The sequence below is a fragment of the Schistocerca serialis genome, chromosome 9 (assembly GCF_023864345.2).
Source record: "Schistocerca serialis cubense isolate TAMUIC-IGC-003099 chromosome 9, iqSchSeri2.2, whole genome shotgun sequence".
Lineage (NCBI taxonomy): Eukaryota > Metazoa > Arthropoda > Insecta > Orthoptera > Acrididae > Schistocerca > Schistocerca serialis.
Genome location: NC_064646.1, coordinates 277602107 through 277627366, shown reverse-complemented (window position 1 = coordinate 277627366; position 25260 = coordinate 277602107). Strand labels below are relative to the sequence as shown.

General features: G+C 39.4%; 1 protein-coding gene across 1 annotated transcript in view; it reads left to right on the top strand.

Moving 5' to 3' along the window:
- The window catches only part of LOC126418438 (deoxyribose-phosphate aldolase), a 167502-nt gene that overhangs the window by 102586 nt on the left and 39656 nt on the right, over nucleotides 1–25260 (top strand). Inside the window, exon 4 of the mRNA XM_050085197.1 lies at nucleotides 6126–6416. Coding sequence (XP_049941154.1) covers nucleotides 6126–6416 — 291 coding nt within the window. The remainder of the gene's footprint in view (nucleotides 1–6125; nucleotides 6417–25260) is intronic.

The window sequence follows — 25260 nt, the reverse complement described above, 5'->3', positions numbered from 1 at the left end:
AAAATTCGTGACTCGAGCTACTTGAAGAAAACTATGTGAATGATAGCAAAACCAATATGTAGTAAGAACAGCTAATTCATTTGTCTCACACTCGATTTCATAATTTGCCTAAACATTGCCTGAAATATTACCATCATTTCTTTCTTGTGAATTTGTACAAATGACAAAAAAGTGGAAACAAGTAGATCTGAACTCTGCACCTGTAGGTTACCATTCCACTCTTCTATCCTTTATGCCATGAAGAACAGATGTGAGAGTAGTCTCTTTGAACACATGACTCCATATGTTTGTAGGAGGTAATTCTGTGGCTTTAATCATCATACCAAAATGTAGAATGCTGAAGATTAGATGGGTAGATCACATAACTAATGAGGAGGTATTGAATAGAATTGGGGAGAAAAGGAATTTGTGGCACAACTTGACCAGAAGAAGGGATCGGTTGGTAGGACATGTTCTGAGGCATCAAGGGACCACCATTTTAGTACTGGAGGGCAGCGTGGAGGGTAAAAATCGTGGAGGGAGACCAAGAGATGAATACACTAAGCAGATTCAGAAGGATGTAGGCTGCAGTAGGTACTGGGAGATGAAGAAGCTTGCCCAGGATAGAGTAGCATGGAGAGCTGCATCAAACCAGTCTCAGGACTGAAGACCACAACAACAACAACCAAAATATAAATGTGTGAAGCTATAATTTCAAGTTGTAAAAGACAAATATGAGTGGTTTTAGAAAATAAAAAACTTGTTGGTAAAATTAGTCTTCCATTCTTAGTTATCCTGAATGGTAAGTAGAGAGCCCATATAACCATGTTCTTAGATGTTTTATAGCCTCTGTTCCAAATATTTATTGGCATCCATGTGCTGTTGCTGTGATTCAAACATTGAGTCAGGTCCATAATATGTCATAAAATAAACAATCCTTAGCACATGGGGCAGAGATGAATACAGAGTGAGTGTCATTTATTGAATCAATGACCCACTTTGTCTCTCTGACATCATACCCTGGTCCAGTTTTTATGCTGTTATTGCCAAATGGTCTTATTTTTCTGCTGTTTTGTCAACAATGGGCCACTTTTTTTTGCGTGGGTGTACAAACCAATATCACCTATAAGCCATCATTTTTTGTGTGTAACAATAAGAGACATGAAAATAAATATATACATCCCACAGAACCATCCTACAACCACACAGCAAATTTCTTCTGCATTTTTACTTCCTCAAGTCCCAAATTGTCTTCCACAGCTCTCTTTAAAACAGCCTGATGAGTTGCTTATTTTCGTGTTACTCAAGTGTATTGTCACGTGACACGTGACACAGTAACAAAAGTATGGAAGTGGATCAGACTCAGACGGGGGATTACCCTAGTGAAGATATGGGCTGCGACTGGAGAAATCCAGTGAGATAAGTGACTTTGAGAAATGGCAGATTTTTATTACGCAGAGCCTGTGAACGAGTATCTTGGAAATGGCACAGCTGGTTGCATATTCACGTGCTATTGTCATGAGTATCTACAGAAAGAGGTAAAACAACAGTGAAACTACTACTAGGCGGGAAATGGTTAGATGTCCACGACTCTTCACAGAATGTGGGGTTTGGAGGCTCATCTGCTCTGTAAAGCAGGATAGATGGTGATCTGTGACATATCTGCCTAAAGAGCACAATGTTGGTGCATGCACAACATCGTTCATCATACATTGTTGAACATGGGGCCCTGCAGCAGACCATCACTATGTCTTCACATGCTGACCTAGTGACATCATCAATTAAGTTTGCAGTGGGCATGGGACCATCAGGATTCGACTGTTGATGAATGGAAACATGTCAGTTCTTCAGGTGAATCACATTTTCGCTACACTAGGTTGATGGTTGTCTCCACAAATGCTGTGATTGATGAGAACAGTGGCTCGAAATGTGCAGTGTGTCATGGATGCAGGCTGGTGGGAGCAGTTTTGTGCTATGGGAGACATTCTCCTGCACTTAAATGGGACTTGTGGTAGTCTAACGCTTTGAATGACTTAAAGTGGTGAAGTAGGTTTGTAAACTCCCACTTCTTTAACAATACGACTTACTTGAGATTTTCAGCCGACTTCCCTTGCTGGTTAGTGTGCTGCTGCAACCTCCTTTTCTCTTCTTCCCTGAAGTATATTTGCTAGGAACAGAAATTTGTCAAAACTCTTTCTACTTATAAAAAAAATAAGCAGACATATGCAGTTTCTTTTGCTTGACTTTACAATGTATATTCAAACATCAAAACTTTTACAAATCTTACTCTCCACATAAACACTGTCAAGTAAGTCTCTTCGCATATCCAAAGGTTAGAAGCAAAGTTCATTTACACATAAGAGAAAGTTGGCTTAAAAAACCATCCTGAATCTGAGTACAGGTCTTATCCTTATCCTTTCCAAGTCCAAGATGAGCATTAATTAACAATATTTCAACTGTTCTTTTTTTCCACTACAATAGTCTAAGTTATAAAACAGCACAGAATACATAAACACGTTTTGTTCTTTCACTACAGCTTCTGTGGCGTGAGTGGCAAACACTTGTCAGTGCCATTGGATCGCTGCATCTACAGTCATCTCACGATAAACTTCAAACCTGCACACACAGACAGGTGATGCACAGTAAATAGGGTTCCTTTCTCCTGCTCACAACTAAAATATTGGGTGTTTGAGACAGTGGAAGGCCGAGTGGTTCTAGAATTCACACAGAAATTCTCGAAGCACTACAGTAGTAATCAAAGACATGCTGATAGCTTAGAACCACCTGCATCCCTTCATACCGACGTCTTCACCAGTGGTGATTTCATCTTTCAACAGTATAATTGTCCATGTCTTGGAGCCAGAAACAAGCTACAGTGGTTTGAGGAACATTGTAATGAACTCACATTGATATCTCGGTGACAAAATTGGCCTGATGTAAATCGTATGGAACCCATCTTGGTCACTATCGGGTGCCATTACTGCATACACAAATCAGTTGCCCATTATTTATGCGAATTGCATGACCAGTATGTAGGCACCAAATACAATATATTTCCACAAACCTATCAAAAAACTGTCAGATCCCCTATACCCAGAATCAATGACATATTTCATTCTATAGATGGACAGACAAGCTATTAAGCAGGTGGTGATAATTTTTTGGCTCATCGGTGTAGATATTGTTAAGGCATGCAAGCCATCCCACCTCAATAAGGCCATGGTTCGTGAGCCACCATACTTCTACCTGTTATTCAAAATCAACAAATTTAGATAATCAAATAAGTTTAGGAGTAGTGCATAATGAGGCATATATTTAATTTACTTTTGACCTTGCATTATTTTCCAAATTTCCCACCTTTTGCCATTATACAATTTGTCATTGCCTAAATATAGAACATTATTCTCAACAAAAGACAAGGAAGCCAAATCAATATGGTTATTAGTTTTGTGTCTCATATTGTGGTTATGTGTGTCACAGTTCTTGTGTAACTGATTTTTATTGCCACAGAACAGGAAATATAGTGGAGCACATGAATTATTTGTCAAATAGTGTAAAATTTGTAGAGCCAAAGATTGATGCAAATATTCTGAGAAAAATACTCTGTGCTATCAGTGACATTGACACACAAATGGTTGTTTTCTATTAATTGAATTGTATTTAAGAATAACTTTTTGTTTTCGTAGTACAGTAAAGTAATTCCTCTCTGAGATTAAGCAAAATAAAGAGCAATATAAAATTTAGTATATTCAGAAAAAATTGTAAAGCTATTTTGTACATACAACATGTAGGAAATTGTTAGTGAACGAACTACTACAAACATGAAAAATATGTTCTAAAATGGATTATCTTAGATAATATGTAAAATAAAGGAAAGGCAACCACTCACCTTTAGCTGACTTATATGTACACCACACATCAATCAGCTGTAGGTGAGTGGTTGCCTTTCCTTTATTTTTGTGTACAGGGTGTACATAAAGTCCAGGAATACTTTTAATTATTTATTGCACAAGAACCAAACATTGTACAGAAATCATACAGATGTCATTTTGAAGAGAAACTCTGAAAGTTTTTTTTTCACGTATACCACCACAGCGTAGTTTGGTAATTTCCCAATAGTCAGTGCTAGTCGCAGACGTGGCAAGTTCAGGTGCAGAGTGAGCTTTCTGTGCGTCGGAGTTCACAAAAATAAGTGTGCTACAGCTGTTCAACGGATGTTTAGAACCAAGTATGGTAAGAAGCCACCAACAAGGAAGGCATTTACCACTGTCACAACAAATTTGTTGAGATGGGTTGCTTGTACCTGGCAAAGAGAGGTGGATGTCCCAGTGTGAATGAACTGAATGTGGAGCGCGTACAAGAGACATTTGTAAGGAGTCCAAATAAATTTGTGCTTCATGCATCCCGTGAACTTGAAATGGCTCCATGGACAGTGTGAAAAGTCCTGCGACAGAAGCTGTCTATGAAACCATTCAGATTGGAGCTAGTGCAAAAGCTCAATGACGACGAAGACAAGCATTATGAGTTTTGTTTGCAGTTGCGACAATTGAATGAGGATGGGGGATGGCATTGTTGATTGCTTAATTTTTAGTGACAAAGCCACTTTTCACACTAATGGGAAAGTGAACAGGCATTATTGTCAAATCTGGGGTACAAAGCATCCACACGAATGCATTGAATTTGAGCGTGATTCCCCAAAGGTAATGTTTTTTTGTGCCTTGTCACATTGAAAACTGTACGGGCCATTCTTCTTTGCTGAGAGCACTGTCACAGGATATTCCTACTTGGACATCTTGCAGCAATAGCTGATGCAGGATGGTGCTCCACCCCATTTTCATCGTGAAGTTCGTGGGTACCTGAACATGGAACTGCTGTGTCGATGGATCGGCCATGCTTCAGAAGGGTACAACTTTTTCATGAAATGGCCTCCCTGATCACCAGATCTCACTTCACGTGACTTTTTTCTGTGGGGACACGTTAAAGATCTGGTGTATGTACTGCCTCTACCATGTGATGTACCAGAGCTCCAAGAGAGAATATGGGAAGTGATTGCCACAGTCAACAATGCTATGCTGGGATGGGTATGGCAAGAATTCGATTACCATATTGATGTCCACCAGGTCGCTTATGGTTTGCATATCGAATGTTTGTAAAAAAAACTTTCAGAGTTTCTGTTCAAAATGCAATATATATGACAGTGTTTAGTTCTTGTGCAATAAATATTTGAAAGTGTTCTCGTACTTTATGTACACCCTGTGTTATCTATCCAGGAATTTCCAGTGTTATTATGGCAGACAGGATCTCTTTATAGAGGTCAGTGGCCATAACCATGCACAAACACATAAAGTTTTCAGTCTTGGTCACACTTCATTATTTCTGACACACTTCATTATTTCTGACTTTGCTTATGTGTTTCAGCTAACTGCCATCATTGGATTGAATACTTTAAAACATCAGTGTAATGTATATAGCCAAATTATAATGTTAAATAGTACATACTCATACAAAGTGTATGTGTACCATAGTATGCGCCTACGCTTGATACGAGTATGTAGTACTTGGTGATACACATTGCATTGATGTTTTACAGTGTCTGAGCCAATGAAGGCAGTTAGCCAAAATGCATACTCACAATCAGAATTAATAAACTGTGACAAAGAGTGAAAAATTTTGTGCATTTGTTATTGTCTTAGATGAACTAGCCAAGATATCAAAGAATTATGACTAAAGAAATAATATATAATAGAAACATGAAAAATTATAACTGAAAGATGAGACTAAGGCACTTGCAGTGGTATGTAATAAGAAGTGGGAAGGCAAGTCACCAAAATGGATCTAATGTTTGTTACAGTATAAAGAAGAAAGGGAGGATGACAAATGACATGGAGAAAAAAATCGGATAGTCTTGTCATACAGGACAGTGTTTCAAACAAAGGTTACTAGAAATAATGGAAGTGATGGAAATCGAAATTGGGGAGTTGATTAGTTATATAAAGATCCTCCCAGTACAACTGGGACATGATTATGTATGTAATGGATGTTTAGAGAGCTGGAGGTGCTCTTAGAAATTAGTTACACATTATGTAGATTCTTTCCTGTCTACGTATTATAATCAAACTAGTGTGTTGTATTTATCTTTTTTTCAGTTGCTACTGGCTTCCCAAGTGGGCAGTATCCATTGGAAACCCGTCTTGCAGAAATCAAGTATGCTGTATCATCTGGTGCCACAGAAATAGATGTTGTTGTGGATCGGTCTCTAGTGCTTTCTCAACGGTGGAAAGCTCTGTATCGAGAGATTAGAATGATGGCTGAAGCATGTGGCAGAGCCCATTTCAAGGTTATACTGGCTGTAGGGGAGCTGGGAACATTGACTAATATATATCGGGCATCCCTTGTTGCAATGATGGCAGGAGCACATTTTATCAAAACATCCACTGGTAAGTAATGAGTAATTGGGAAACACAGGTGGTACTAGTAACTGGCTCAGATGTAAAAGTAACAGTGGTTATGTATCCACACTGAATTTGTTAGAAATGTGTTCCACGGAATTTTGCATAATACATCATAGTTATGTGGAGAAAGTGAATATTACAGGCTAATAGTTTAATTTTTAATTAAGTTACAATTTCATAATGACCATTTACAGATCCATTCATGTAATAGAAGGAAATATTTGGTTTAATTAAAAAAATGTATTTATTTCCTTACTTCACTCATTTATAAATAAGAATTCTTCTTTACAATAGATAGAATTTACAATAGATAGAATTTTTAGCTTTATTTTACATTATAGTAACAGTAATGTTTGCCCACATTTTTTCTTTCATCTTAATGAAATGGAATATGTACGAAAAATGGCACATTAGCTATTGTAGTTCAGACATCTTCAGTACGCTGAATGTTGTGCGGCTGCTTGCAACCACAGCAGAACCTCACACTTGATGCTTCAGAAATGAAGTAGCTTGTGTACCAATTGTCAATTGTAAGGTTCCTGTTAGAACATTTTGTAGACACCACAGATCTTTTCACTACATCCCCTGGAGCATTAGATACCCAATATTACCCTTCTGGTAACATGTCGCTGTAAACCTCCAGATTATTGCAATGAAATGTTTTTGCATCACATAGTGCAAACACTTTTATCTCACATATATCTTGTTTGTTGGGTACGTACTGAAGCCATCTACAGTGGCTCTGAAAGGGTGAAGCATTTCATCTACTATGGTGAATTCGCTCAGGCTGTAAGAACTTTGGCACTTAATAAAAAAAGCATCCAATACTGTACGAATTGCAGCCAACTTATCAGTTTTTCTCCTGTCATTCTTCATTTCCATGTCACCAAACTTCATACAGCATAGAAGAAACAGAAACCCTTTGTATCTCATGCAACCCTAAGTTGTTGCTTTCCTGTTCCATTTGTCGCTCAGAGTCCCAGTACATTAGCAAGATGTACTTTTCTTGTACCAGTCAAAACAAGAATCTCAAATGCAGCCATTATTTCATGTCTTGATGTTACTATAGTACCTCTTTTCTGCAAGAATTGGTGTGTCTCTCACTGTCTGTTTATATGCATATTTGTATAGTTTAAGATTTCATCAATAACGTTAAGGTCAGTTATTTTCAAAGAAACACTAACTTCATTAGTTATATCTGCCAAATTTTTCTTTGGACCTGGTAGAATTTGTACGATGTTTTTTCTCGTGGTGCCTGACATGTTAGCACACTCACTTTTACACCAACACGTAACTTTGTATTTTCCAATAAAGAACACCCACATTTGCTGTCTCTTTGAGATCACCACCATTCAAGCTCAGATTAATTGCTATGGTCCTCATAGTCAATGTTATCATCACTCAAATCCATTTCACTTTCCTACAGGTCTAAAAAGTCCAAGTAGACTTCATCCTCACTTTCTCAGAGTAGTTTGTGAATTTTATTATCTCATACAACCTTTGAACTGAAATAAAGCATCAAAAGAAATGAAATGGGTGGATAAGTTGTGATGCCATTATTACTGAATTAACATTTAATGTGTACATGTACAAAATAAAAAACAGTGAACAAGTTTAGTTAACTTTTCGCTACACTTACCTCCGCTTATTGACTGTTGGAACAAATCTTGCAACTCTCACACGAGCATATGCATATTGTACTGTTTACAACATTTGACACTTCATTGCTTAAAATTCATAAAACTGGTGACTGAATAGTTCAAGATTAAGACATCGATTAGGCATAAAAACCACTGCTGTATATTTTTTACAACAGTGTACCCACTCAAGGGTTAAACAGTCTTTAACTGTGTATAGACACTTGTTAGTGCTCAGTGTAAAGATAAGCAGATGCTTAGTTTCAAATGTTTGAGAAAAACAACAGCAGAGTAGTGTAAGAGGAAAATCAGTAAGCTGGTTAGCACTAATTGCAACTGGTTGTTACTATACTTTCCAGAAGTAGTTTGCAGTGACCACTTCTTCCAATTGATGTGATGCAGTAGTGATTCTGCACGGCATGGACTGAACAAGTTGTTCTTAGGTTTCTCGAGATATCTGGCACCAGACGTCTATTCACAGATCACACAATTCCTGTAAATTTAAGGTCTGGCAGTTTGTAGGATGGACCTGGGCCCAGTTGTGTCCTATATGTTTAGCACTGGGTTCATATTAGGCGAATTTGGAAGCTAAGACATCAACATCAGTTCATGATGCTCCTTAAATCACTGTAGCATGATTCTAGGTTTGTGAGGTGGACAGTTATTACCATTATCCTGCTGGAATTGCCACTGTTGTTGGGGGAGACATCAAACATGAACGATCGCAGGTGAGCCACAGTAATTTAACAGACACATGAAAACTATAATCCTTTGACTCCTGATGTCAGTCAGTGCTGAATTCATCTGACGTGTTTTATGCTTGCATATTATGACTTTCTGGAGATTGAAAATCTCTTGTAGGATTCAATATGGTTCCAAAAATAATAATTGTGTGAAATGCCGCTTGTTTTTTTGTCCACAAGAGCCATCATTCCATGCATGCCCCTTCACTTAACCAATGTTCTTTGTGATAATATACAGGGTAATTCTTATTAACATTTAAAAAACATCTGAAGCAACGTAAATGATACCGAGACAAGTAATTTAAGACAAGACATATAGAGCTGCAAATGTCAGGAAATATCCCAAAAATGGATGATGAATGTTTGATATATGATGTCTCCAGGTGATGTACCTTGCTGTATGTGCAGTAGTTGAACCTGTCGGTCTATTGCATCTGATCATCCCAACCTAAGTCAAGTATTCACATTGTGGCTCAGAGCCCATGTGCGTGACTTTAGTGCAGGGGGCTAAGGGTTTGAGCCTTGTAACTGGCAGGCAGTAGTTTTTTATGTTGCGTTAGACAAGTATGTGTTTATGTTGTGGTAAGATTTATTATTTTGTTTACCAGTCCCACAGTCTCTGCTGGCTCATTGCAAAGTACCATACAGCAAAAACCTACCGTATTGTGTCACAAGTAAATGAGTATAAGCTTCCAAAGTGCATCACTACCAGTAAATGACCTATATTTTCTCTACTAAATAAGGTCTGTAAATGAAAAATGAAGGAACAAAAGGAAATAAACACAAAATAAGAACAGATTTTGATTGGTTACAATGAGCAGTGAGGATAATAATTTTGTAACTTCTACCTTTACAAAAGATGTTCATAATTTGCACCATTTGTTTAAATGCATGTAGTGCTTCCCTCAATTATCACTTCATGCATGCTTTTGAAAATACCCTCTGTCTTTGTAGTATGTCTGCAGTGGCTGTGTGGACTATGAGGTCAATTTGGGTCTCTAGTGGGCTGCTTTAAATTAGATTCTTTACACGACCCCAGATTTTTCTGGCTAGTGGAACGAAGTGTAACAGTGCTCTCTACTGGCGAGGGTAGGATTCACAAGCCCAGCCTCTGCAGATGTGGCAAGGTACATTATTTAGTGATGTCACATGTTGAACAATTGTCATTCACTTTTGATATTCCCTGACATCTATGGCTTAATTTCTCTTAAATTACAGGGGTTTTTGAATGCTGACAACAATCACCTTTTATACTGTCTCAATACTTTTTATTCAGTTCCATCAAAAACTGTTGCAACTGATGATGTAGTAGTTCGCATAAATTCAAAAAATTTACTAATTGCAGCACCAGTTTCATCATGTGCTACATGCCAAAGAGCTTCTTCATGCATGTGACAATGAATATCACACAAATCATCTATCACAATATTATGAAAAGGAAAGTTGCCACTCGCCATATAGTGGAGATGCTGAGTTGCAGGTAGGCACAACTAAAAGACTGTCACAAATAAGCTTTTGACTAACAAGGCCTTTGTTGAAAGCACACACACACACACACACACACACACACACACACACACACACACACACACAAAACAACTGCAACCTCTGGCAACTGAAGCCACACTGCGAGCAACAGCAGCAGTGCATGATGGGAGTGGCAACTGGGTTGGGGTAAGGAGGAAGCTGGGGCAAGAGAGGGAGAGATAGCAGGGTAGGATTCGGGGACAGTGAAGTGCTGCTGGGGAGCACGCAAGGATGAAGTGGAGAGAGAGAGTAGGGCAGTTAGGTGCAGTCGGGAGGTTAGACGGGTGGCAGGAGAGAGGTGGGGATGGGAAGGGGGAGAGAAAAGGAGAGAAGTAAAAAGACTGGGTTCACTGGTGGAACGAGGGCTGTGTAGTGTTGGAATGGGAATAGGAAAGGGGCTGGATGGGTGAAAAAAATGACTAACGTAGGTTGAGGCCAGGAAGGTTATGGGAATGTGGGATATATTGTAGGGAGAGTTCCCACCTGGGCAATTCAGAAAATCTGGTGTCAGTGGGAAGGATCCATATGCCAGAGGCTGTGAAGCAATCATTGTAATGAAGGCTATTATGTTGGGCAACGTGCTCAGCAACAGGGTGGTCCACATGTTTCTTGGCTAAAGTTTGTCAGTGGCTATTTATGCCGACAGACAGCTTGTTGGTTGTCGTGACCACATAGAATGTAGCACAGTGGTTGCAGCTTAGCTTGTAGATTACATGACTGATTTCACATGTAGCCCTGCCATTGATAGGATAGGTGATGTTTGTGACGACTGGAGTAGGTGGTGGTGGTGGTGTTGGTGGGAGTGGGAGTATGTATGGCACAGATCTTGCATCTAGGACTATTACAGGGATATGAGTCATGAGGTAAGACGTTGAGAGCAGGGGTTGTGTAGGGATGGACAAGTATATTGTGTAGGTTCAGTGGGGGGGGGGGGGGGCATAATACCTTTGTGGGAGGGTGGGAAGGATAATGGGCAGGGCATTTCTCATTTCAGGGCATGCAGGGAACAAGGAGAGGTAGTCATGCAGGGCACAAGGAGAGGTAGTCGAAACCCTGGCAGAGAATGTAATTCAGTTGTTCCAGTCTTGAGTGGTACTGAGTTCCGAAAAGAACTGCTCCTCTGTGGCTGGACAGTGAGACTTTAGGAAGTGGTGGGAGACTGGAAAGATAAGGCACGGGAGATTTGTTTTTGTGCAGGGTTGGGAGGATAGTTACGGTATGTGGAGGCTTCAGTGAGACCGTCAGTATATTTTGAAAGGGACCACTCATCACTGCAGAAGCGACAGCCATGGGTGGCTAGGCTGTATGGAAGAGACTTCTTGGTGTGGAATGGGTGGCAACTGTCAAAGTGGAGGTGATGCTGGTGGTTAGTAGGTATGATATGGACAGAGGTACCGATGTAACCATCTTTGAGGTGGAGGTCAACATCTGGGAAGGTAGCTTGTTGGGTTGAACAGGACCGGGTGAAGCAAATGGGGGAGAAGCTGTTGAGGTTCTGGAGGAATGTGTTTAGGGTGTCCTCATGCTCAATCCAGATTGCAAAGATGACATCAGTAAATCTGAACCAGGTGAGGGGTTTAGGATTCTGGGTGTTTAGGAAGGATTCCTCTAGTTGTCCATGGATATGTTGGCATAGGATGGTGCCATGCAGGTGCCCATAACTGTACCTCGTATTTGTTTGTAATTGTGGGTGAGGATGTAGTTTGTCATAATGACTAGCAAGGAGGTTGTTGGCTTGGAATCCATTGTGCACTGGGAAAGGTATTGTTCAATAACAGTAAGGCCATGGGCATTGGGGATGTTAGTGTAAAGGGAGGTGACATCAATAGTGACAGGCAGGGCACCATTTGGTAAAGGGATAGGAACTGTGGGGAGTTGGTGGAGGAAATGGTTGGTATCTTTTATATAGGAGGGTAGGTTCGGGGTAGTAGGTTGAAGGTGTTGTTCTATGAGAGCAGAGATTCTCTCAGTGGGGCCACGGTAACCGGCCTCAAAGGGGCGTCCTAGGTGGCAGGGTGTTGGGGTGGGTTGATTTGAGGGGAAGAGACCAAGCAGTGAGGTCATCGGTATCATCAGATAAGGGAAGGATGGGAAAGGAAGTTGGCTGTGCCCTTTCAGAAAAACCATCCTGGCATTTGCCTGAAGCGATTTAGGGAAATCACAGAAAATATAAATCGGGATGGTCAGACGCAAAATTGAACTGTCATCCTCCCGAGTGCGTGTCCAGTGTGCTAGCCACCGCACCACCTCTCTCGGTGTAGAAGGTAGGAGTGTGGGAAGTGATAGGGGTGAGCGGAGAGATGGACTCCAGGGAGAGGTTCAAGGGTGGGCCTAAGGATTTGAGAAGTGACTGGAGATCCTACTGATTTCTGGAATGGGGTCACTGTGGCAAGGTTTGTAGGTGGATGTATCTGACAGCTGGCGAAGTCCTTCTGTCAGGTAATCCTTGTCCGCAGGTAGGATTATAAGGTCAGGATCAGTTTTTAGATGGTGGACTGCAGTTCTTTCTGCAGATCCCTCAACATGCAAACAGCCTTACTTCTGCAGAAAGAACTGCATTCATCTAGAATGAAGTACTAACTGAAAAAAGCTGCAAAAATATGCTCTCAGATCTTGATAATATTTTAAAGTGTTGCATACATTAACAACTATTAAATGTTCAGAAAAGTAAAATTATGCTGTTGAAAAGACACAATAACATAGTACCCTAAGGAAACTTTATCCATGAGTCACAATTGAAATGAGTTAACTTATACTAATACTTGCATGTAACAATTTGTTTGTATATGAAGTGGACTGGTCACCCAGTATTATCCTTAGGTAAAGCAGATGGCAGAGGTAAGTTTGTTGGTAGTATACTGAGGAAGTACAATCAGCTTACAAGATGGATTATTTACAAAACATTCATGTGAACCATCCTTGACTATTGCTTATATGTGTGGCTCAGTACCAGATACAACTAACAGCAGATACTGAATATATACAAAAAAGAGTAGCTTAAATTGTCACACGTCTGACTTGTCTTAATATTGAGAGATCTGCCACAGACTCGGACCACTTTACTGATATACCAAAGTGTACAGAACAATGAATATTTTCTGCCACCCAGTGACTTATGTTGCCTATTCATGAAAATTTAACAATCAGCATATTACAATATGGCATTGTTTAAGTTAAATGAAAAAATTGCTTGTGCTGCTTTACACTATTTATTGTGTCATAGAACATTCCACTTCTTGTTTTTTCATTACAATTAATGTTTTTTTTAATTTATTACTTTACTTCTCATTTTCTGTAATAGTATGAATTGTTTCATTACTATCAGGCTTTATTTGTCATCTACATGATTTCTGTTATTTAACATTGATTGGAATATGAAATTAATTTTGCCTTTTAAATTAAGGCTACAATTTTTGATGAATTTTAAATTTACTTTTAAACAATGGAGTACCCTCTACATCATTTCTTTATCAGTCATTGTATGTTTAATCTGCTACTAGATTTAAGTTTTAAATGAAGGAAAACGCTCTGAATAGTAATAAAAATTGAGAATTCTTTATGCATAACTTAAGGACAGTACAAGACTGAAGAGAGAAACTACATATATGGAATGCACTTATGTATCACGGTGCACATTAATTTTGTGTATCGCATTATACGGTACTGCTTGAAATTGGTAGTTACATTACAGCGGAAAAGTCAAATACCATCATATCACAGCTGAGGATACAATTCATGCATCAGCAGATTGTCTTGTGTCAGTATTATCACTTTATTGCCAGAAACACAAAAATGTTTTTGGCTTTCATGTAGAACTGTTTATTATTCTCAGTTAGAAACTCTGTTCTGAGAACATACAAAACTACTTTCTAATATCCAACTCATCCAGCATGTCGCTAGTCTCATCGGTAGGAAAACCCTTGAAACATCCCATTCGAATCTCATATTCAGCCATCTTGACAATCATCCTTCTCAGGTGATGAATAGTCACTTTGCCAGGGTCGCATAAATTCGGCACATGTTTTACTCCTGGGACCCTCATGGTCTTCACTTTCTCGACCCATACCCCGATAGCTGAGTGGTCAACATGACATATTGCCGTCCTAAGGGCCCGAGTTTGATTCCCGGCTGGGTCAGGGATTTTCTCTGCTCAGGGACTGGGTGTTGTGTTGTGTTCATCATCATTTCATCCCCATCTGGCACGCAGGTTGCTCAATGTGGTGTCAAATGTAATATGACCTGCACCAAGGCGGCCAGACCTGCCCCGTAAGGGGCCTCCCGGCCAATGATGCCAAACGCTCATTTCCATTTCCATATGTATAATTTGCTTTAACTTTTGTAACTCAGTAGGGACCTACATTCTTATTCATCAGCTATAATTTTGGTCCAATTTGTGTTAGTTTTATTGCAACCAGGTCACCATATTTGTGCTTGAAGGGTTTTTTACAATGTCAATTGAAGCTAGCACTGGTTTTTTCTTGCATCTTGCTGATTTATAGCTTAACATCTTCCTTCCGTTTGCTGCATCTTTCTTCAAATGAATTAATAAATTATTATTCTAATACTTTCATGATGTGAAGGTCAGTCTGTGTGTGCATCTTACTGCTATCATTTGTTCAGATTATGTTTTCCCAATACTTATGTGGTAAGTCAAATTCTCGTGTTGAATTGATGTCGCCACCATATACAATTTATTAGGATCATCAATACTAAGCTTATCAGTGATCACATCCAAAGTAGAATTGATTCTCTCAATCTGTCCTCTGGTTCTAAGCCCTGTCATTATTAAAATGTGTTTAGTTTCTTCTGTAATGCAATACCCCTTGAAGTCTTTAGATGTAAAGCTAGTTCCTCTGTCCATATATACTTCAACTGGATTCCAAAAATTAGTTCACCGTGATTCTAAAGTACTAGTTGCTTTGCTGATTTTTCTGGCCTTCACGGGTTATAACCAGTTACATTTGGTAAATGTATCATTGATGCTTATAATGTTCTTCTACCCTTTGTGAGTTGATAGACATGGTCTAATACAATTCATGTGATGAGTATATAATGGCTCACCTTCTTCTAACAAGGGAAATATTCCTGATTTCTTATTCATAATTAAACATTTTACACTATTGAAGATCACAGTTTCCACCTTGTCAGTCAAATCTAGTAAATAATAATCTTGTTTTATTTTATTTTCAGTTTTCTTAGCCGCATAATGTCTTTTCTCATGCAGAAGCTTGATGATTTCTCACTGCATAGTGAGTGGAACCATTGAAGTCTCTCTTCCCTCATAGAACTAGAAAAGAATTCCATCTCTCATAAATACATTCTTGGAGAGTGCTCTTGATTGCTACCAAACCATCCTTCTTCCGAGCTTTTCTGCTTCTAGTTATTAAACCATCTGTGAAACCAAACAGTACAGCTTAAACAGCTTAAATCATCTACACGTTTCATCCTACAACCAGGTTGGTGTTCAGTAGTGTAGGAATACTCATTGAAGACAACAGCCCATCTTGCTATTCATGGTGACAAGTCCTTCTTACCCATAGTCTTTTGGAGTGCAGTGTGGTCCATTTGCAATTTTAATATGTATTCCTAGTAAATACACCCATAATTTCTTCAACACATTAACAGTAACTAAAACTTCAATCTCATAAATACTGTATATTTTATTTTTCCTCTTGAGGTGTTTCTCTCTCTCTCTCTCTCTCTCTCTCTCTCTCACACACACACACACACACACACACACACACACACACACACACACACACACACACACTCTGTTTAACTCATATGCAAGCTGCATGGAAGTTGTCATCTGGAAATTTTTGTAATGAGATGGCTTCAAAACGTCTATATTAATTCAGTTTTGCATTTTGGTTGGTATATTTTTAAAACTGGATCCAGTGAAGGATGTCTTGAATGCTTACCTCCGTTCTTCTTCAAACTTATTCCTCAGTGAATCACTCAATGGTTTGTCAGTTGTAGAGTAATTTTAGATGAACTTCATAAAGTATCCTGTTAGTACTAGGAAAATGTGTATTGCTGCAATAGATTTCAGTTCTGGAAAGTTTTGAACAGTTATTGTCTTCTCGGAAGGATGTTGAACTTGTCCACGCTGTATAACATATCCGAGAAACTGAATAGTTTTCTTCAGGAACTGGCATTTTGCGAAATTAATTCCTAAGCCATATTTTTCCGCCAGTTTTTAACACCAAGCCAAGCTTATGAAATGCCACATCATCACTCTTTGTTGGTATTATGACATCTTCCAAGTAAATCAGTATGATGTGATGTTCTCTCAAGCTGTCACCCAAAAAACAGCATGTTTAAAATGCTGGAACTTTTTACATGAACTTGATAATCCAAATGGAACTTTCCTGAACTGGAACAGCATTGAGTGTGTCACAGATGAAGCATAATTTGGGCTTTCTTCCTGCCCATGAAAGTGGAAAAAAAAAACAAAAAAAAACACACACTGGCATCTTGTAGTTCATCTATGTATCTTGTAGATCATCTATGAAGCAGGGAGGGGGGGGGGGGAGGGGGAAGACAAGAGAGAGAAATGCTCTTTCACTGTGATGTTCATTTTCTGTAGTCTATACAGATGTGAAATTCTCCTTTCTCTTTTTTATAACTACAATCTGGCTAGCATATTCAGATGAACTTAGTTCTGTTATTGTCTGATCAAGCCAATCTGGACTTGGTTGTCAACAATTTCTTACTGACCTGGTGACAATCTTCTAGGTTTACTATACAGGATGTCCACAAATTATCTTTACAGCTTCAGAATTTAATACCGTTAAAACTATACTAGTTATTAACAAATGGCTTTCAACTTATGATAAGACAACTCATAAAGTTTTGTTTCCTCATTCATACACATCAATGTGTGCACCCTTCGTGGCTTAGATAATGTCTAGTCAGAATACCATTTTTCTCCAAGTACAATTCAAGATCTCCATGATGGCATGTGAAAATAGACTGAAAATGTGTGCCTTCAAGTCCTGTAGGTCTCTAACCTTGGTTCGATGCACCACATCCTTTACAAAACACCACAGGAAGAAGTCTAATGGTGGGAGGTCATGGGATTATGGCAGCCATCTCATCCAATCCACATACCTGGAAACTTGCAGGTGATCCAGTTGTCGCACAGCAAATTCTTGTAACATCTCCAGGTAAACACTACTGTTGATGCCATATGCAGTGGAAAATAATGGACCAATGATGCAACTGTGCATCTGTCTGTACAAAACATTGAGTTTGGGACTGTTTCTTTCCAGTTCACATGTAACATGAGGATGCTGTGAACCCCACATACAGGTGTTATACATGGTGGATACATGAAACTTTGCATCATCAGAGAAACAGATCTTTTCTAAATAGTCATTGTTTGCATTAGTATTGCCTAACACATCCACTGGGAACTACTTGTGTGGAAGTTTGTCGATAGACTTTAATGCCTGAAGCAGGTCCGTCTTGTAGGGATATAGCCCCACAGCCTCTTATGCAAGAGATACTTGCACTGTTACTTGTCTCATTTCCATGTCTCTGGTCACCGTATGCGCCGATTTTGTCACACTCCTTGCAAACGCCTGCCATACCTTGTCCACATTGTCATCTGAAACAGATAGGGAACACCAACTGTTTCCATTAATGCCAAGACAATGTAGTTGGTCGGGTCAGTGGTTGCCTTCCATACCATGTTTGAAAGTTTCATTGGACTTGGATATCAGCCATTACCTGTACGAACTAAGCCACACACTGAGCTTCCTACTGTGTTATCCATATTTTATCAGATTTTCAAGTTCAATTGCATGTCAGTTGGAAGTTAAAAAAAACTTTGAGTTCCCTTATCACATGTTGAAAACCATTTGTTAATACAGTATCTAGTATAGTTTTTTAAGTTATTAAAGTCTTAAGTTGTAAAGATAATTTATTGACACCCTTTATATTGGTTGATGTTCTCTCACATTAATCTTCATTCTGACATCAGTGGACTTTGTCTTTGTTGGGGTGTAATTAGCCACTAAATCTTCAATATGTTCCTTGTTTCATCACTACATGGAAACACATAATGTGAGCTTCTTCTGCTTTCCTAATAATAATTCTGTCCTTGTTTATCAAAACTTCAGTTTAGTCTAGAAGATTGATCCCACAACAGTTTCCAAATTCATACTGCCTGTAGAAACCACATAAATATTCTTCAATTTTCACATCATAATCTCAACAATACATGTAAAATACCCTTCTAGAGAGATGAAGTTTTTCCAAGTAAGTTGACTACCATAGTCAATTAGTGCCTTCACCCCTTTGTTACTTATTCACATTTTTTTTTAAATTTACATTTGTTAATACCCTTCTTAACGGCGTTACCATTTGTTGACGCATTGTGATTATTCTTCTGCTTCGTGGATTCAGATGAGAAGTGGTGAAACTCTTTGCAGTTGAAGCAACTCTTTCCCTTGCTGCTGGGGTGCAATCACTTGACATGTGGCCACTGGCACCACAATTAAAACACTTTTTGTTTGGCTCACAAGCTGCATTTTTAGTAAATGCAGGGTATGGCTATGGGCAACTGCATGGTTCCTTCCTATGCCAACCTATTCATTGGCTTTCTAGAGGAATCCTTCCTAAACACCCAGAACCCTAAACCCCTCACCTGATTCAGATTCATTGATGACAACTTTGTGATCTGGATTGAGGGTGAGAACACCCTATCCACATTCCTCCAGAACCTCAACAGCTTCTCCCCCATTTGCTTCGCCTGGTCCCACTCAACCCAACAAATCACCTTCCTAGATGTTGACCTCCACCTGTAAGATGGCTACATTAGTAGCTCCAACCATATCAGTCCTACTAACCATCAGCAATACCTTCACTTTGACAGCTGCCACCCATTACATACCAAGAAGTCCCTTCTTTGCAGCCTAGCCACCCATGGACATCGCATCTGCAGTGACAAGCGGTCCCTCTTGAAATATACTGAGGGTGTCACTGAGGTCTTCACAGACCATAATTATCCTCCTGACCTTGTACAAAAACAAATCTCCCATGCCTTATCTTTCCAGTCTCTCACAACCTCCCAAAGTCTCACCATCTGGCCACAGAGGGGCATCCCCCTCATAACTCAGAACCACCCAGGACTGGAGCAACTGAATTACATTCTCTGCCACGGTTTCAACTACCTCTTGTCATGCCCTGAAATGAAAAATGTCCTGCCCATTATCCTTCCCACCCATCCTGCAATGGTATTCCATCATCCACTTACCGTATACAATATTCTCATCCATCCCTACACAACTCCTGCTCCCAACCCCTTATCTCATGGCTCATATCCCTGTAATAGACCAAGATGCGATACCTGTCCCATACATTCTCCCAACACCACCTACTCCATTTCAGTCACAAACATCACCTATCCCATGAATCTACAAGCCAAGCTACAACCACTGTGCTGCATTCCATGTGGGCATGACAACCAACAAGCTTTGCAAGCTTTGTGTCTGCATAAATGGCCGCCGACAAACTGTAACCAAAAAACAAATTGACCACCCTGTTACTGAGCTTGTTGCCCAACACGACATTCTTCATTTCAGTGAGTGCTTCACACATGGATCCCTCCACCAACACCAGCTTTTCTGAATTGCACTGGTGGGAACTCTCCCTGCAATATATACTACGTTCCCGTAACCCTCCAGCTGCAAAACCTTCATTAGTCATTTTTCTCATTCATCCAGCTCTTTCTCTGTTCCCATTCCAGCACTACACAGTGCTCATTCCACCAATGCACCCAGTCTTTTTAATTGTCTCCTTTTCTGCCCCCCCCCACCCCCCCACCCCCTCCCACCGCCACGCTTCTGTCCTCCGTTTAACCTCCCAACTGCACATAGCTGCCCTACCCTCTCTCCACCTTGTCCTTGGGCACTCCCCAGCAGCACTTCACCCACTCCTACCCTCCCTGCTATCTCTCCCCCTCCTCACCCCAGCCTCCTCCTTACTCCCATCCGGTTGCCATTCCCATCATGCACTGTTGGTGTTGCCTGTAGTGTGGCTTCAGCTGCCAGGAACTGCAGTCGTGTGTGTGTGTGTGTGCGTGTGTGTGTGTGTGTGTTGTCTATTTTCAACAGAGGCCTTGTTGGCTGAAGGCTTATATTGTGACAGTCTTTTTGTTGTGCTGATCTGTGACTCAACATCTCGGCTGTATAGTGAGTAGCAACTTTTGTTTTCATGATATTGTTACATTTAGTATTTCTGTTACTTAAGTCTTTAGTGTCTTTCTTACTGGGGCTCTCGAAACTTTCATTGCTGTCACTTTTGTTATTTCTTTTTGGCAATTACTTCACAGTGATTTGATAATGCCTCCTTCCTTCCTAAACTTTTTCACACTTCCAGTGTCACAAAAAAGAAGTTTTGTGTCTGAAATGTCTTCTGTCCCATCCGCCACATACCAAAGTAGCAAGTTGTTATCAGTATCAGCATGGCTGGCAATTTCTTTCATTACTAGAAAATTTTCTTGAGTGATTTTGTTCCTGCTTCTAGTTTCGTTGAGACAGCAGTTGGTGAATCTCCATGCACTTGTTTTCATGTTGTTTTCTTGATGCAGAGCTTTCTTCTGTGCAGCCCATGATGTAAGATCCCTCTCACACTGGATAAAAAGCTGAGTCAAATCTTCAAGTAATTTTTTGCAATAACAAGCATCTGCAGTTGACTCCAAACCATCAAAAACACTGTTTCTTCAAAGTCCGTGATGTTCTTTTTAACTGGACATTCATTACTGTTGCTAAATGACTTAAAAGCACCCATAACATTACAAAATGACAGAGAATATTTACATTGATCTTGTGAATGTGGTGAGAATTGTGTTTTTCTTTTATCATATGTTTCAAAATTTGAATCTTTTTCAGTCTCATTTTTGAGTAAATTCAATCTTTTTCCTCTACCCATTTTGATTACTTTCTCTTCTTCATCATCAGCATCCTCTCAGCATTCTATGTCATTGTTAATTTCATCACAAGTTTATCACTGTCGGATAAATAATAATAAGTTTCGGTACTCCTTTCATTTCTTGTCCCGCTGTCTATACATAATACACTACCGGCCATTAAAATTGCTACACAACGAAGATGACGTGCTACAGACACAAAATTTAACCAACAGGAAGAAGATGCTTTGATATGCAATGATTAGCTTTTCAGAGCATTCACATGAGGTTGGTGCCGGTGGCAACACCTACAACATGGTGACATGAGGAAAGTTTCCAACCAATTTCTCATACACAAACAGCAGTTGACGGGCGTTGCCTGGTGAAATGTTGTTGTGATGTCTCGTGTAAGGAGGAGAAATGCATACCATCATGTTTCCGACTCTGATAAAGGTCACATTGTAGCCTATCGCGATTGTGGTTTATCGTATCGTGACATTGCTGCTTGCGTTGGTCTAGATCCAATGACTGTTAGCAGAATACGGAATTGGTGGGTTCAGGAGGGTAATATGGAACGCCTCGTATCACTAGCAGTCGAGATAACAGGCATCTTATCCGCATGGCTGTAACGGATGGTGCAGCCACGTCTCGATCCCTGAGTCAACATTTGCAAGACAACAACTATCTTCACGAACAGTTCGACGACGTTTGCAGCAGCATGGACTATCAGCTCGGAGACCATGGCTGCGGTTACCCTTGACGCTGCATCACAGACAGGAGCTCCTGCGATGGTGTACCCAACGACAAACCTGGGTGCACGAATGGCAAAACGTCATTTTTTCGGATGAATCCAGGCTTTGTTTACAGCATCATGATGGTCGCATCCGTGTTTGGCGACATCACAGTGAACGCACATTGCAAGCGTGTATTCGTCATCACCATACTGGCATATCATCTGGCATGATGGTATGGGGTGTCATTGGTTACACGTCTCAGTCACCTTTTGTTCGCATTGATGGCACTTTGAACAGTGGACATTACATTTCAGATGTGTTACGACCCATGGCTCTACACTTCATTCGATCCCTGCGAAACCCTACATTTCAGCAGGATAATGCACGACCGCATGTTGCAGGTCCTGTACGGGCCTTTCTGGATACAGAAAATGTCTGACTGCTGCCCTGGCCAGCACATTCTCCAGATCTCTCACCAATTGAAAACGTCTGGTCAATGGTGGCCAAGCAACTGGCTCATCACAATACGCCAGTCACTACTCTCGATGAACTGTGGTATCGTGTTGAAGCTGTATGGGCAGCTGTACCTGTACACGCCATCCAAGATCTGTGATCTGTTTGACTCAACGCCCAAGCGTATCAAGGCCGGGGGCCAGAGGTGGTTGTTCTGGGCACTGTTTTCTCAGGATCTATGAACCCAAATTGCATGAAAATGTAATCACATGTCAGTTCTAGTATAATATATTTGTCCAATGAATACCCGTTTATCATCTGCATTTCTTCTTGGGGTAGCAATTTTAATGGCCAGTAGTGTATATTGCCAATCACTCCCAACTCCACTCCTGAAAATGATGATTCAATAAACTACTTCTTAGTTTCAAGTTCACCAGCTATTGATTTAAAAGTAAAACCAGAAAACTTTCTCAAGCATTTCAGATGTCTTCTGTCATCTGGAGTTCTTACAAAATTAACTTACGTAAAGATTTATTCGTTTTAACAGGTGCAGAGGTTATATTTGTATTTACTTTTCTGATTTCACCAATTGTTGCCATTTCAAGGTGCCCCCTCCCATGGCGTTTCTCCTCTAATCACAACGTTTAAAACTTGCACTGATCTACTACTGTTACCCATCATTGAAATGTGAATCCTCATTATAGATCCAAAATCAACATAATTACATGTTGCTAGATCATCACAGGCAAAACAGTGGCCAGGAAAGTTCATCATAGATTTGCCGGCAAAACCGCATCATCACTTGTTCAGTCGATTTTGGACAGTGCCCCCAAAATTCGTGTGAGAAACAGGTCTAACTTAAAGTAGAACTATTTATTAATCTCACAGTTACAAGATCTAATACTGAATGATCCCAAAAAATAAAGAACCACCTGTTTCTTCTGTGAACATTGTTTCTCCGAGAACACACAAAGTCACTCCCCAATTTTTGGCTTCTCTGGTGTGTTACTAGTCTCGTTGACAGGATAACCTTTAAACTTCCCACCCCTCTCTCCACCTGAATCCACAATGTTATCTAACAAGACTTTAGTTGTTGGCTTTTACCTTGAACACATTGGTATTATCTTCCATTATAACTAAAGAAAATGATTTTTGGACATGTATTCTAAAAGTATTACTAAAACACCCTGTAGATGGTATTCAAATTCAATAAGTAATTGTGGAAGTTTATTTCCTGCTCCTCCATTTTTGAGGGGATACAGTGGTTCTTTACTGCTTGGTAATATTATTAGTGTCAAGCAGGATTATCTCAGTTGTTTTCTGTTTCATGTTTTTTGAGTGTTAGCTTAACTATATAGCTTACTCAGCCACGTAGGAACACTTGAATCAATTAGTCCCTATACACTTAAGTCTCCCAAGTAGAGATCTGAGGGTTCAGCTGTCTCTTCTGTTTCCAAACTTTTTCATTCATTCTGATGTGGCTGTTTTTTGTCCTCAGTTACAGTCTATGGTTTTTGAAAGTGTTTTTACTTGAAATCTCCACTCTCTGTTCATCAGAATCAGCTTTTCTTCTGTTTTAAATCTTTTGCATTATATTTTACCTTTCTAAGTCACCCTGGATGTATTTGACCCAGTTGTTCCTGGTTTTATGTTTGCAAAAGCAGTGGAGTAATTGTTTCACCAGCCTGGTTTCTGATAGTCTTGATATACGGCAGGAAAAGGTAATCCTGTTTTGCATTGTATCTGTTGTCAACTCACTTTCGTGGTACACCACTGTGTTGGGCAACAATCTCCATTGCCCATCCATTTTGTGCTTTTTTTTAACCATTATTTGGATGATTCTTCTGTCTCCTGTCTCTAGTTTATCTGATACTGATTTGGCATTCAAGTTAAATGGCGTTTTCCTTATGTGTGTTGCTTCATGTCTAACAACAGAGTAGTAATTTTTGAATTTGGAATTTATTGAGGGGTATTGTTTCTTGCAAGTTGTCCAGGTGTTTTGTTGCAACTGTTTCAGTTTATATATTTGAATAAAAATAACATAAATAAGATTTGTGAATGTATTGCAGTTTTCTTTCTCTACATATGAATCAATTTGTTGGGTACTTCTTGGATTTAACTATGTGAAAATATAATTAGTATATTTGTATGCCAACAATGTGTGTACTTTCTAGATATCATAGCAACTTACCTAGAAGGCATATTGAGTGGTAACTATCAATCGTTCATTGTATAACAAGTTTTCTCTCTGTCAGGTAAAATTGTTGAAATTTGGAATTTTTTATGTATAGTATGTGGTTTTTGCTTTTTTGATAGTGTCCCTTTAATCTGTGATTCGAGCACTGGCACTAAATAAAGTTTTCTCTTCCTGGTATAAGATATTTTGATGCTAAATTTTAGCCACCCTTACTCTTAATATTCCACTGTATGTGTCCCTGACTTGTTGTAGAGGAAAACTGTATTCATTATGTTGTAGGGACATCTTTTTAGGAAAGAATTAAATTTCTCATGTACTGTGTGTGTCCTTGATAAACTTTCCAGTTTTTCATTTTGTAAATACTCTCCAAATAACATAACTGAGTCAGCTTTATGATTCTATGAAAGTTTTGTTACCCACACATTAATATTTAAATTTCTAATTTCATTTTAAAACTTGCAGCTTTCTAATTTTTCATCTTTGGTATCCTGATAATGTAAACAACCACCTTTCATTCTTATATTCTATTTGTTCTAGCCCAAGAACACTTAATTTATTGCTCAAACAGTACACACACATGGAAGACAAGGTACAATACACAATACAATTAGCAATACAAAAGT